The sequence below is a fragment of the Vigna radiata genome, chromosome 2 (genome assembly GCF_000741045.1).
Source record: "Vigna radiata var. radiata cultivar VC1973A chromosome 2, Vradiata_ver6, whole genome shotgun sequence".
NCBI lineage: Eukaryota > Viridiplantae > Streptophyta > Magnoliopsida > Fabales > Fabaceae > Vigna > Vigna radiata.
In genome coordinates, this window is record NC_028352.1 from 14138482 (window position 1) to 14152841 (window position 14360).

The 14360-nt window shown below is 35.0% G+C and overlaps 1 protein-coding gene across 2 annotated transcripts; it reads right to left on the reverse strand.

Annotated features, from left to right (window-relative positions):
• Positions 1-310: 310 nt before the first annotated feature.
• LOC106780706 (TMV resistance protein N) lies at positions 311-3988 on the reverse strand. 2 transcript variants are annotated; one of them, XM_022778665.1, is made up of 5 exons: positions 3432-3988; positions 2231-3341; positions 1858-2130; positions 991-1716; positions 311-890 (listed from the first exon to the last, which is right to left on the reverse strand). In XM_022778665.1, the coding sequence occupies exons 1-5, from the start codon at positions 3920-3922 to the stop codon at positions 336-338; spliced, it is 3156 nt and encodes a 1051-aa protein (XP_022634386.1). In that variant the 5' UTR covers positions 3923-3988; the 3' UTR covers positions 311-335. The 2 variants fall into 2 exon arrangements, with proteins under 2 accessions (XP_022634386.1, XP_014524498.1); XM_014669012.2 differs by having other exon boundaries at positions 311-908.
• Between the last annotated feature and the right edge of the window lie 10372 nt (positions 3989-14360).

The window sequence follows — 14360 nt, forward strand, 5'->3', positions numbered from 1 at the left end:
TACCAAAATTGATGACCGTGAAGATGAAAACCGCTCGAACACAAATTCCTTCCATTTTCACGTCATTTTCAATTTTTTTAATCTTTTCTGATAGACCAATGTGAGGCCAACACGTGTCGAAATTTAAAGTTTATCAAATTTTGAGTTAAAATATCATTATCCTAATGATATATCCCTTACCGAGTTTTTGTTGACATTTCAATTTTTACACCTTTGAAAATTGTAAACGTAACACCAACTAACTAGTCACTTGTTAAACTGATTTAAGGAGTTAGATTTCACCTGAAAAGGATGAAGATTTCTGTGATGGAATGGTGGCTGAAGGATCTCTGTGGTTACTCACTTGTTAGAAGCTTCCTCTTCCGTGATGAAGAATTTCTGCTAAAAAACTTGTCTGAGTTGAATTGTTGAACATCCTCCTTAAATACCCAACGATACCCGCACTTCTTCACCATAAAATGTAAACCTGGATGACTCTCATGTAAACCTGGATAAATCTCAACCAGAGTTTCAAATTTAAGTGCTTGAAGATCATGCATGGTATCTGAATGTCCATTTAGAAGATGAATGAATTCTTGTCGAGAGTAAAACACTATCAACAAATAATCTAACCCAACTGTCACCAGATCTTTCTTTAATATTATAAGAAATTCTGAATACAATTTTCTCTCAAAGTTGACATTATTAACACCGTAAAAAAGAGTGTCTGTAGGATAACCTCTTTCACCCAAATTCATAGGACCTTCGTGTGTGACAAATAGAACACAAATGGAAACACCTATCCAATTTGGGTCATCTATAACAGCAGATGGGTCCATACTTATTGATGTACTTGCCTTTTGTTTACTGAACCACTTTGGAATTTCACTTCCAGGAACAACAATTTCCATCTGAAGATCCAAGAAAACCTGATTAAAGCAAATTCAGTTATACATAAAGAGTGTACACAGAAAAAGTGAGACACAAAAGAAAGGATGGAGTCGTCGTCACCTCAAGATTTTTCGTCATCCAAGAAAAAACTATGCTATAACAGTGCTCCAAATCACTCAACTTGGGGCAGTCAAAAGTGGATAATTGATTACTGTATCTGCCAATTGTTTTTTCTTGTATTGTTGGAAGCTCGGGCAAATATTTTAGCTCCTTGCAGTGTGTCAAGTTCAAATAATGAAGATAGGAAAGTTGCTTGATGGTGCTTGGTAGTGTCACAAATTTGTTTCCCCCCAAATTTAATATTTCTAAAGAACGTAAGTTCCCAATTTCATCTGGGATTTGAAGTAGATTACAGAAGCTTATGTCAAGGTTAAACAAACACGGGACAGAGAAAGAAAAAGAAGACAATAACGAACCAATTGAATCTTGAGGTTTTGGAGGGTAGAAAAAATGGAAAGGCAACATTAGAAGTTTGTATACAGAGGATGTTGGCAATTGGATGATATTTGTATTTTTATCAACTTTCTCCAAATGTTTTGTGTCACTTGGGTCCATTAACATCTTACTATTAAGTGAACTGATCCCAAAATTAAGGACAAGATTTTTACAATTCTTCAAATTCAAACAACGAAGGTCTCTTAGAATACCAATTGATGGATGGATGTGGACTAGTTGTATACATCCTTTGAGATTAAGATCCGTAAGACGTGGAACCTCACTTAAGTCTGGCACCTCAATAAGATTTTTGGAGTGTCTCAGATCCAAATTTCTCAAATTAGGCAGACACTGTAAGAGAAACATAAGTAAGAAAATTTTCAATTTTCCATTAAAAAGGTTAAAGGATAAAACGCTGAATTAAAAAAAGGTTAACCTTCCCCTCTTTTTTTTCTTTGAGAAAAAAATATATAAGTACCAACAATATAGTACCTTTTTTCCTTCCCATAATTGCTTGATATTGCTATGAGGTAGGATCAATTCTACAAGTTGATCTGGAAAGAAAGTTGATGGCAAAGACAACCAAGGAAAGTGATTCCAAAATAGATATCTCAGTTCATTAGAAATGAAATTGAGAGTTCCATAACAGTTCACATTCTGCAGAATGAGCAACTCAAGGTGATCCATTTTTGATAAAGCATCCACTCTTATTCTTCCTTGTAACTCATATTGTTCAATAAATATAGCTTCAACATTTTCGGCTTCCTAAAGCATTTTATACAGGGAAAAATCATTACATATTTTTGATAATTTGTAATCTCCTAAACAATGACAAGATTGAATGTATATTAAAAAAAAAAATTACCTTATTTATTTTCATGACTTTTTGGAGATCCTTGTAGTTCCATAACCTGCTCCACTTCCTCGGCTCTTTGGGTGCTTTTTCTCGGACAATACTCTTACCCAACTCTTTCAACAAGTCATGCATTTTAATAATCTGATCTTGACATCTTATAAGTGACTTCTCAATCAGAACCTTCAAACCAATGTCAGGATAAAATTGTCGATAGTCTAAAAGTTTCTTCACTGTTGGCTCCAATGGGTAGAAAATATTTTTGGAGAAGAAACAAGCAATATCTAGAAATATTTCTTTCTCTATATTCTCCAATCCATCATAACTTATTCGCAACACATCCATGATATCTTTGCTTGGATTTTCTTCCATTCTAGTCAATGCACTTCTCCATTCACAAACATCTCGATCAAGTAAAAATGAGCCCAATACTTCAATAGCTAATGGAAGACCATTCACATACTTCAGTATATCTAATGTCAACCNTTCATGTTCTTTCCCAATATCATTCGATCTGAAAGCTTTCTTGCNAAGTAATTGAAGAGATTNNGTTTNGTCCAAGACTTGAACTTCGTAAACTTTATTTACTCCGTAATTTTGTAAGATACGACGATTTCTAGAAATTATGATGATTCTGCTCCCTGCACCCAGATATTCAGATTGCAAACCCAATTTCTTTAATTGGTCAACTTGATCAACATTATCAACAACAACAAGCGCTTTTAAGTGACATAATCTAGTTCTTAACAACATAGTTCCATGGGAAGCATTGTGTATCTCGATATTTCCTTGATTTAGAGCTTGACAAAGAAGTTGTTTTTGTGCACTTGCTGCTCCAAAATTACAATAAATTTTGCTTAAATCATCAAGGTAACAACAAGCATCAAATTGAGGAGAGATTTTATTGAACAATGCAGTTGCAAGTGTGCTCTTTCCTATTCCACCCATTCCACAAATTCCCACAAGGTGAACAATATCATTAGCACTCAGATCTAGAAGTTCTTCCAATTTTTTAACACGAGAATGCATGTCAACTAAATCATCGCCAAAATTCCAAATTTGATTACGACCCAATATGTTGATTACCTCTTCAACAACGTTTTCAATTTCCTCATATTGCTGCCTATGCGGCCAAAGTTCAATCATCACAGAGAGTTTAGTTAAGACTTTGAAAAATAACAAACATAAGAAAAATATGGGTATGTGTACTTACTTATTTTGCACATCCCACCCACAACGATCGCAGCTTGTTTTGAGAGCTGCCCTCCATCCTTTTACCATTTCCAAGTCATCTTTGAACCTTTCTTCGTGTTCAGCAAAAGCTTTAGCAAACTCTCCACTCTGTTTTCGGACCTCAGAAGGAGTGACATCATAGAAAATAGGGAGCAAACTTCGACCTGTTACTTCAACCCAATCGACGATCTTTGTAAGCTCTTTCATGCACCATGTGGATGATGCATAGTCCTTTGAGAAGACAACAATGAAAACGCGTGATCCTTCAATTGCGAGCAAGAGTTCAGACTCCAAAAAGTCTCCTTTCTGGATTGTTTGGTCATCTCTGAAAGCAACAACTCCTTTTCTTTGAAGAGCTGCAAAAAGGTGATTTGTGAAACCGTTACGAGTATCTGCACCTCTAAAGCTAACAAACACATCAAAATTCTTGGTGTGTGATGAAGAGCTCCGTTGACTTTTGTTGCAAGCCATTGCAGAGGGTGAACAGTCACCAGCATAAGAGATTAATGCGCGTATTGGATAGTATCCTCAAGGTGTTAATCAGAGTCAAGTCTTTTATAAAACAAATGACAAAAACGCGTAATTGAAAGTCCTTTTTGGTAGGTGTAGGAATCATTTCTATACAATATACATTCTGTTTAATAAATTTGTTGTTACGTTGAAATTCTTATTTAGTGTGATATTATTTTTAAATTACTGCACACATTCATCGGAGTTTCTTTTGTTTCAATTGTAATTTATTTTGCCTTGAAATTATTATAAAATAAATTGCAACCCCCTGACTTAAGATTGACCAAAATTGAAATGAACTTATTTCTTGGTTGGTGATAATTTGGCGCTTAGAAATTTCAAGCAAAGTAATAGAGTGCTGCTTGAAGAGTTCATTCTGAACAGAGTCAAATTTGTTTGAAATTGTGTGTATTTACACTATAAAAATAATATAATATAGAAGAAGTTTTTTTTTTTTTTGACAGTTTAAAAAGACCTTCACTGATTTTTGACATGATAGGAAATTACAGTTAAGTTTTGATTTTCTTTTAAATAATTCTTTAGCAATTCACTAAGGGAAACTACAATTAAGTTTTTTTTTTTTAATTAGTCTTTTAAATAAATTTTCAATGGTTCTTTTTATTTAACTGTGGGTAAGGGTCGAAATATTTTGTAAACCCTAATTTTTATCTTATTTCTCAGTTTTCATTTATTTTGCATTATTTCGGGAGGAATTAGGGAAGATGTGTGTTTTGGATGTGAGGTCGAGTTACTCCAAACATCTACACAATTTTTTTCCGGTAGCTAATTCAAGTCTTCGTCTTCACTTCATCCTTCGGAGGTGTACCTGTCAAAGATTTTTCGATGCTAAAGTAAGTAAATTGTCTGTATGGTAGCTTAGTGCAATGGTAATAAATGTGCAATAAATGCGAACACCTACCTCTTAATTTTGACCTATATTTATAGTTTTCGACATGGCTTGGGATTAGCAAAATATTAATCACGACCCAATCTCAACATAATACCGAAACCTGATTATTGAATGCTTTCTAGTTTTGCCATGTTCAATCACTGTTTAGTTGCTTCCTACTCTCTAGGACCGTCCGCTAACTTGATTATGGGGTGATTGTATGGTCATCCGGGACATACAGTACACAGGCCCCCCAAGTCCTAAGCAACAGAGTTGGTGTTGGGTTTTAATGCAGGTGCTCTTGTTACGCGAGGGGTTCGTTAAGGGTCAGTCGACTCTTTGTTGAAGTGGTGTTTGGCAGGAAAACACGTGTTGCAAGCTCGTGTGTCCTCCTTCTCGAGTAGTGTTAGTGTCATCAAATTAAGGTCACTGGTCGTGGTAATCCTTAATGGCTATGATGATCTAGCGGTTTCCAAAATTTTTCAACAAATAAGGGGGTTGGGACGCTATCATTTTCACCCTTTTCTTTATCTTGATTTATAAACTGTCCAGTCTAGAGCTTCATTATTTTCCAAGGTTACTAATAATGGCTAATGTGGATGTTGCTTTGTCGTCGGAGTCGGCGGGCAGAGGTGGCAGTGGTGCAACGATGGGTCGACCGATCTCATATTGTTAGAGGCGTGGAAGACGCTGTTGGGAAAATCACCCTTGCACACTCATAATGTGACCCACACAAATAATTTTACTCTTCAATCCATTGTGGGTTACCCACACAAATAATATTACTCTTCAATCCATGGGTGGGTTATTTTCATTAAACCTTAGCAACCTTTAAATAGGTGCAAACTGGGTCTTGGGCCAATTACAAATAATAAAACTGACAATAAAATATTAACTTACCTAAAAATAAAATCTCCTTATTCTATCATAAAATAATATTCTACCTAGATAAACCAAAATCATAACTACTCATTCCTCTTTTATCTCTATCAAATCAAACCAAATATTACTATACCCAAAACTAATAAAATAATAAATCTCTAAAATTTAAGTTTATCCCAACAAACTCCCGGCTAATACAGTTGGGCGTTGGCCAAGAGAACGAACGGGTTTTCCACGAAAAAGAGTCTAGTGTGGATGACTTCTTTTTCGTTTATACTTCTTTGTTCAATCAACTGTTTGTTCGAGTGCCATGCACGATTTTTCAGTCAGTCGTTCTCCACAAACTGAATGTCGACCCCTCCTAGCTACATCCAAACGACTGGGCTTCGATACAAGCGTTCATAGTAGTATGATTCGCCTTGGGGATAACCCCTACAATCCCCGTTTTTCTTCATTACGTCCATCCTGTTGTCAAGTAGGGATGGGTATGATGGGCTGTCGCAACCCACACAAATTTGATGTACAAATATTGAGCAGCCAGACAACAGATTAAATATTGAGCAGAATCAAAGCAGCAGTATGGCAATTAAAGTTCAAAAGTCTCAGGGAAGCAAAGTAATTTTATTAACGACCAACCAACTAGCCTAAGCTAACATGACAATTAAATTAACACAACCGAATAGAATAGACAACACTAAAGTGAACGGAAACAATAAACCGAACATGACAGACAACATAGTGAATGAAAACGGTAAATTGGACTATCCTAAAACGAGATGTATGAACTAATTGCAATGCATGAAATGAATAACAAAAAGCCTCAATGTTAGAATAAAATTAAATGCAACAATTAAGCAAAAGGAATTTAAAATGCATTAAAGGAGAACGAATATAACTATTTTTAAAATGCAAAGCTTTAGACTAATGGATCGCTTGGAATAAGAATGCAATGCTTTTTCAAAACAAAAAATCAAAGGTGTTTCTAGAATAAAAATGGAGCAGTGTGCCATCCATTCCAAGAAATCACGCAGCTCCTTGCTTGCAATTAAAGGATAATATGTGCCTCCAAGACGCCACCTTCTTCCAATTAATCAAGCACCGTTTTTTTATTCTAAGAAAGGAAAAATCAGATGCGTTGTGTGCACAACACTTTCTCCTAAGTGAAATCAGCTCCTCCCTTTTTCATGCTTCTAGAATAAAAACTTTCTAAAGTGAATAACACTTCCCTCTTCCAGCACTGTTCCCTCCTATCTAAACAACATTAATCATCACTTGAAAGCAATGAATCAAATGAAATTTGATAAAAATCAGCGTGAATCAATGCCCAAAGCCCATAAATCACCGTGCTATTTTCTCAATTTCTTTTTAAAAGTAAACTCACATAATAAAAATCAGTAGCTGGAATTAACTTTAATTAAAAAGTGCATCAACCAAAATCAAGTAGCATTCAAAGAAAAAAAAAGAAAGTCTTTATAGAGAAAAACTTTGCAACCCCTTGGATGGAGTGTGTCGGCAACTGCAGCCCAAAACAAACGTTCCAACTCCTTTATCCAATGTCATTCACCAAGTGCCTCTTCGTGAAAAGTGTGTGTTGCTCCTTATCCAGAAATGACGAGACCGAGAAATTTCAAGAGCCAAAACCTGCATATATAAAGTGATGGCTGAAAAAAAAAAAAGTAACGTTTCCAACCAAAACTCCCAAAAATTATGATGGTTGGTTCCTTTGATTCCTAGGACCGTGAGTCCTTCTAAATGAGGTGGGGTTCACCTTCTTTGCAAAACCCTATGTGCCATGTCATGTTTCCTATTTGGGTTCAAACTATTTTGCCAAAAATTGGTCCAATGTTTACAAATTTAATTAAAAACTATCTAGACTACTAAGTTTCAAAGTAATTAAATTTGAAATGTCTATGACAAGAGTCTTGAATTATTTTGATGTCCTCCAAATGTCCCAATTGTGTTTCCAAAATTTTCCCTGAAAATAATAATGCAAATAATTATCTCAGAAAATTCAAATTAATTAAAATTAGAATTTCCGGTCAAATTAAGCATAATTAGGAAAAACAGAAAAATACTGGACAATTAAGCACAATTCCCTGATTAATTCTAGCACAATAAACTAAGTGAAATCAATAAAATATCGACTCATCACGTATCCTTGACATCCGTCAAGGATAATTGTCTATTTAAGTCGTATTCGGATTCCTTCAAAAATATTAAGGACCAATACTTTAAAGTTATTATAAAATAGTCTAGTCGATCCGAGTTTCACGACGAGGTCGAGCGTCCTTTATTTCCCTTTTACTGGACAAGGGATCCCCATAAAATAAATACTTAGCCAGTCAGCATTATAAGCCTAGGTGATTTGGAGGCCGTTAGAATCATCAATGGTTTCTCATGCCGCTTCTCTGCCCGCGGTATTGTTGAGTGCCTCAGCTATGAGGATTTTGACCAATTGGCGTTCGGTATGGTATTTTTTTGTTGATTGGTTTATTTGGTGCTTTGATGTTAACTTGGCTAAATTTGTGTCCTCCTTTCATGTATCATGTTTATCCCAACTCCTCGAAAGTCCAGCTTTCTTTCTTCGAGGAAGGAGATGGGTGGCGTCTCTTCGACGAGTAGGGATCCTTGGCCACCTTCTTTTAGTCGGGCGGCCACAGTTGCTAAGAGTCGTCCACCCATTACTGTCGCGGAGGCGAAAGTTGTAGTTAATGCTCCTCAGCCTACCTCAGTTGTCATTCTTGAGCAATCGTCAGGGGTGGCCATTGCTTCGGCTATTCCTCTAGAAAGGAAGAGGAAGTCTCACAAGGAGGGGGAAAAATCCTCTTCCAAGAGGAGTCGCCGCGAGGGGAGCCCTTCTCGACCTCTGCTGGGGGGTTTTTAGCCCCGAGTTCAATGTTAGTCACAAGACTAACTTTCACATGAACTCAACCGAGAGGACGGTCGTCGAGCCACTGTCGAAAGTCGAGGTGACCAATGTTGTGCATGAGCTGGCAACTCAGATGGCCATGCTATCTTGGTACCTTCGTGAGTTCGCCGACCATCGTAGGGTGGAACATGTGTAAGCGGAGTTGACCGTTGAGAAAAAAATCTCCGCCGATCTTTGGGCTGAGGTCGAAGTGTTATGGTCCACCCATGGGTGGTGTGAGAAGAAGCAAGATGATATTCAGCTTGAGTTGGATGAGGCTCGCCGACAATTGACCGAGGCTGCCAAGAGGATTTGTGCCGCACAAACAAGAGGTGACCTAGTGGTTGAGGAGTGTGGCCAGCTGAAGGCGACAACCACTAAACATGTCGAAAGGGAACAATAGCTGGTTACAGAGAACAAGACCCTTTCAAGCAGACTTGAGCGGGCGGACGAGAAGATTGCTACGTTGAATGCCTCGGTCGTGATTGAGCATGAGGATGGTTTCAACAAGGCTTTAGGCTAGGCGTCCTTCTTGTTGGGGGTCGCTGATCCGTTCGCCGTTGTTAAGATATCGACAAATGTACCGAATCGTATCAAGTAATAATAATGGTAAGACCAACATTGTTTCCCAAGAGACTTACGACACTAAACAGTTGTGATATTTCTTATTAACTAATCAAGACATTGATGAATGAATTTTAGACTTTTAGATGCAAAAACAAAAAAAAAAAAAAATATGCATGCAATTGGATCAATTGAATAGAAGCACAAAGGTGAATGGATGATATTTGAAATATGAGATGAATATGTTGTTGGGGTTTAGATTTCACCTAGTTCACTCTCATGTATATACGAATTCTACTCTTTCATTAATGTTAATATCACTTTTTAATTTACTTAAAACCCGATGTCTCGGCGAAGAAAGCCTATCCTTAATTACTAGTTTACAGTGTCTTGTCTCCCTAGAAATTAATTCTGCATTACATATGCATAAAAGCTTAAGATAACCAAGCGTTTAATCCCTATGTCTAGGCAATAGTTCCCTTGGGAGCAATTCCCCAGATCTAGATTCCTCCGTATGTGTCCATATTGCAGAAACCAATGATCATGCCATGAATGAGTTAAAAATAACAATTCATAGAGTATCGAGGAAAAACCCTAACCATTAATGAAAGAAGCATATATCAATAAAGTGAATCAATTCAATACATGAGAGTTCACAAGGTTACATGAGAAAAGGGCGCTCAAGCATCCTTCAATCCTCCTTTCTGATGCTTTTTCAGTTCTTTCTGAGTTCCAACTCCTTGGTACTTCAGCTCCTCTTTCAAATCATTCAAATTTCCTACAAAATCAAAGGAAATCGTGATAGATTCCTAAAATCCAACCTTAACTCTCTTATTTACACAAATAAAGCAAAATCATGAGTTCAAGCTAGTTTCTAAGTCAAAAAGAGTTCACTTAGTATCAATTTTAAGTCACAAATAATGGTAATTTTAACTGTTATCAGTCGTGGGCTTTGATATAATGAAAGAGGTCATTGATGGGGAGCTAATCCCCCTTAAAGAAGCACCGAACAATGAAGAAGTGTTGTTGAAGAGGAACTGTCAATCGAAGAGTAAGAGCCGACAGGCGAGGATGGCAATGATGGGGCTGATGGCAAGTAGGGCAAACTTAGGAAAATGGAGGGGGTGGGGGATATTTTTATTTAGATTTTTTGGTAACGTTGTCAGGCAGAAAACATTCTATGTTTTGTTAGTGTTTGCTATATCGGCCCGTTGATACAATTTGTTGTATACCCCATATTTACTTTTTAATATAATGGTTTCGCTTTTCTTTCTTGCGTTGTCTTTTTATCGCTTTATTTCCTGCTAAGTTATGGTCGCTCGGTAGCGAAGTGATTTCGCGATGCATTCCTAATTAGTGTAAAGCGTTTTTTGTTAACCGTTTATGGTCGTTTAAGTTTGATCTGTATTTTTAGGACTTCTTTGTTTTAGCGTTCTTCGTGGCAGGTGGTAGTGGTTCAGTGATGAACTCGTCGTTCACCGTTCGGTCAAGTTCATATCGATTTTTCTCGAAAATTCTTCGTTCATCAACTTGGGTGTTGTTCATACCAAGCGACAGTGGCTGCTACTGTCCAAAATTGGAGATCATTCAAGTCCCACATCCTTTAGTTCTCTCATCCACTTCATCCCTTAAGGCTATATAAGCAACCTCATGGTCTCCTTTGTACAACACACCTTCCAATTGGAAATAAGAGTGATTTGCATTGAATTGCTTATCTTCTTTGGATATAACTTTGTCTCTTAGTCATCTTTTGGGTCTTATCTTGTGAGTAGCAAGTGGCGATCCAACCTTGGCACTTATCTTGGATAATTTCAAGCGGCATGTCTTCAAACTCCTAAGTTTTCCTATCTTTTCTATCTTTCATTTTAATCCTTTTAATTCCATTGCTTAATTAACTTGCTTAGTCTTAGGCTTATCTCTTTCTAAGCATGTTATTACATATCATGTGGTACCTAGAGCCACTGGTTTGTTCACCTTTAGGAATGCATGTTAGCTAGAAAAAGCTTTATTTTCTTTTCGTCAGCGCTCAGCAACGCGCACATTATTCATTTTTTCAACTTGTTTGCATCATATCTTACTCATTTCAACTCCAAATTCAGTGAAAGTTTTTTCTACAGTTTCATTTACATGTTAATAAAAATGTACAGTCTTTATTTCATGTTAATTCCACCATTTAGTATGCGCATTTGGTGTTAATTCATTCCTTCTAGTACTTCTGTTTGGCTTCATTCTAATCCTGTTGCTATATGTGCTTGTTGTTTTGGTGTTTTGGTGGCTGGTTCTTCTCTCCTGGACATTGTACATCATCAGGCAACTCTTAAGGATGATCAAAAGACTTCAATCAAGTGCCTAAAAGGGTTCCAAAGCTATTGTCCAGAGGCTACATACATCACCTTCCATCATGGCAACAAACATCTTCTTGGAAGTCTTCAACAAGTAGTCTTCTAATTCCTTTTTGTGTGCCTTTTCCAGCTATTAATTCTTCGTACCTCCTCACTACTTTAGGGAACTCTTGGTTAAGCTCCAGCGACTTAAGCAAGGTAGACGAAGTGTGGTGGAATATGCATGCGAGCTCGAAGTGCTCATCCACTGTACTAACACCATTGAAAATCAACAAACAAAAATAACAAGGTTTATTAGTGGATTTCATAGAAATATTCAAGATTTAGTTAAACTCCATGATGATGAGAAATTGGATGATGTGATTCATAGAGCTCTCAAAGTAGAAAAACAACTCTTGAGAAAAGAAGCTTCTCACACTAAATTTTCAAACTCCTCAAGAGATGCATTTTGTAATTTCTCATCATCAAAGGAGCAAGACAACGATGTTTCTAGGAAGCCTTCTAATAAATCCCCTCACCTTTCTTCTTCACATATTTCATATTCTAATTCTACATCTCCTTCTAGACCTAGCCATATTAAGTGTTTTAAATGTTTAGGACATGGTCATATAGCATCTTCTTGTCCTAACAAAAAGGCAGTGTGCATTAGGGACAACAAAATTGTCACTCACGATTCTACCTCTTCTTCACCTTCACAAATTTATAACTCTTCTTCATCATCAAGTGGAGAAAAAGAGAAGGTCATGCTTCACTATTTCAATAAGGACATTCAAGATAGAAAAAAAGGAGAGAGTAAAAGAAGAAAGGAATGAAAGAGAGGAGAGAGTAAAAGAAGAAAATGAGAGAAAAGAAAGAGAGGGGAGAGAAAAGAAAGAAAAAGAAGAACTTGTGAGAGAAATGGAGAAGGAAAATGTCCTAGTCACAAAAAAGTGCTCCTGAAGGCACATATCACTCCCATAATTTAAAGGATTCAAGAAATTTCAGGGAATTTTTTCAATCCTTCCACTTCCTTTCCCAAACTCTTTTGTGAAAATATTCCACCTTTTTCATCCTTTATTTCCACTTCATCACAAACCATTTCCAAACCACATCTTGAGTTAATGTTTTCTTTTTTGCACTTAACTCAAGGCAAAAATAAAAGTTTTTCTAAAGAAGGATTTATAGTTTTCATTAAGAAAATCAATCCAATTCCAAAGAAGCCTTCTTTCAATATTCTTTGTCTATATACATTGTTTGGAAAACATCAATTCATTCATAATATGTTTTGTGCTTTTTACAAGTTAATATTTGATTCAGGAGGAGTTCCTTTGGATTACAAAAGAAATAAGTCACTCTTCTTTGTAGGTTTCTTTTCAAGATTCGAGGCTGAATCCTCTCCAACATGGGGGTAATGATATGATCATAAATGGGTCAATAATGAAGAGTTTTAAGAGTGACAATAAGCATAAAAAGAAATAGCATAGGTTTTCTTAGGCTTACACTTTGCCTATTCTTAAAAGAAAGAAGAATAAATAAGTCTTCTTCTCATAAAAGTTGCTTGTAATGCAAGTTAGATCATGTGTAGTTGTAGTTTAGAATTATAAACTAGTAATGTAGCTTATAAACCCTTAAGGAGTGGAAGAATTGAGAGATGTGGGACTAAGCACACCATGAGTGACGTGTCTTCAAACTCCTAAGTTTTCCTATCTTTTCTATCTTTTATTTTAATCTTTTGTTTTAATTCTATTGCTTAATTGTCTTGCTTAGTCTTAGGCTTATCTCTTTCTAAGCATGCTATTTCATATCACCAACTAAATAAATAATATGACAAAGAAATGAGAAAAAAAAAAAAGGAGAACACCGTTATCTTTCATGCCCCATGTAAGTAATGCAACATCCGTGCAATAGTCTACTTGCAAAAATTATATTAATAATCATTGTTTCATTAATTAAAATAAAACCATTCAATATGCGGGTTTAAATATTCAACTATTTTTCAATGAATAAATAAACATTATTATATATTTTTTTAATCCTTTAAAATGAATAAAAATAAAATAAACTCTAATATTCATATTCCTCCAAAATAAAAGGTAAACAAACAGCTAACTATGTGAATAATAAAGACTCTAATGATAATTGATAGTGAATTAACAATAATTTTAATGTTCAACCTACTTGCAAAATTACTAGAATTCTTCCTGTACAAGAAAAAATAGATGAAATTTTGTCACAACAAAATTAAATGACTATCTTATATATTTAAAAATATATTTAGTCAGTTAAGAAAAATTAAATATATTTATTAAGTCAAGGATTTCAACATTATTATCTAATTTTTCTATATAAGCAAGTAATAAAGTTTTGTTGCGTCTATAGATTTGTATATTTGTTTATAATAAATTGTTTATTAAAAATTTAATATTGTTATAAAATGGTGTGAATATAAATATAAATAATATACTTAATTTAATATTTATAAATTAGTTAGAAAGAAAAAAATTAAAATGTGATTATAACAAATAAGATAATTTAAATTATTGTAATTATGATAATAGAAAATTTATGATAATAAATATTATAGTCATGGTTTTTTTTAAATTAATTTTGATAAATGTATATTTATTTGGTTAAATAGTTAATTTAATAAAAAAAATTGTGTAATAAGTTAGAAAAAACAAAATTAAATAATAATATGATTATAGATGGAAATATTTGAATAGAAATTTAATGTAAAGTTAAAAATTAGTAATATGAATTTGAAAATTTTAGGTTTATTTATAAAAAATTATTTTAAAAAGATGAAATATAAATTTAAAATATTAAAAATATAAA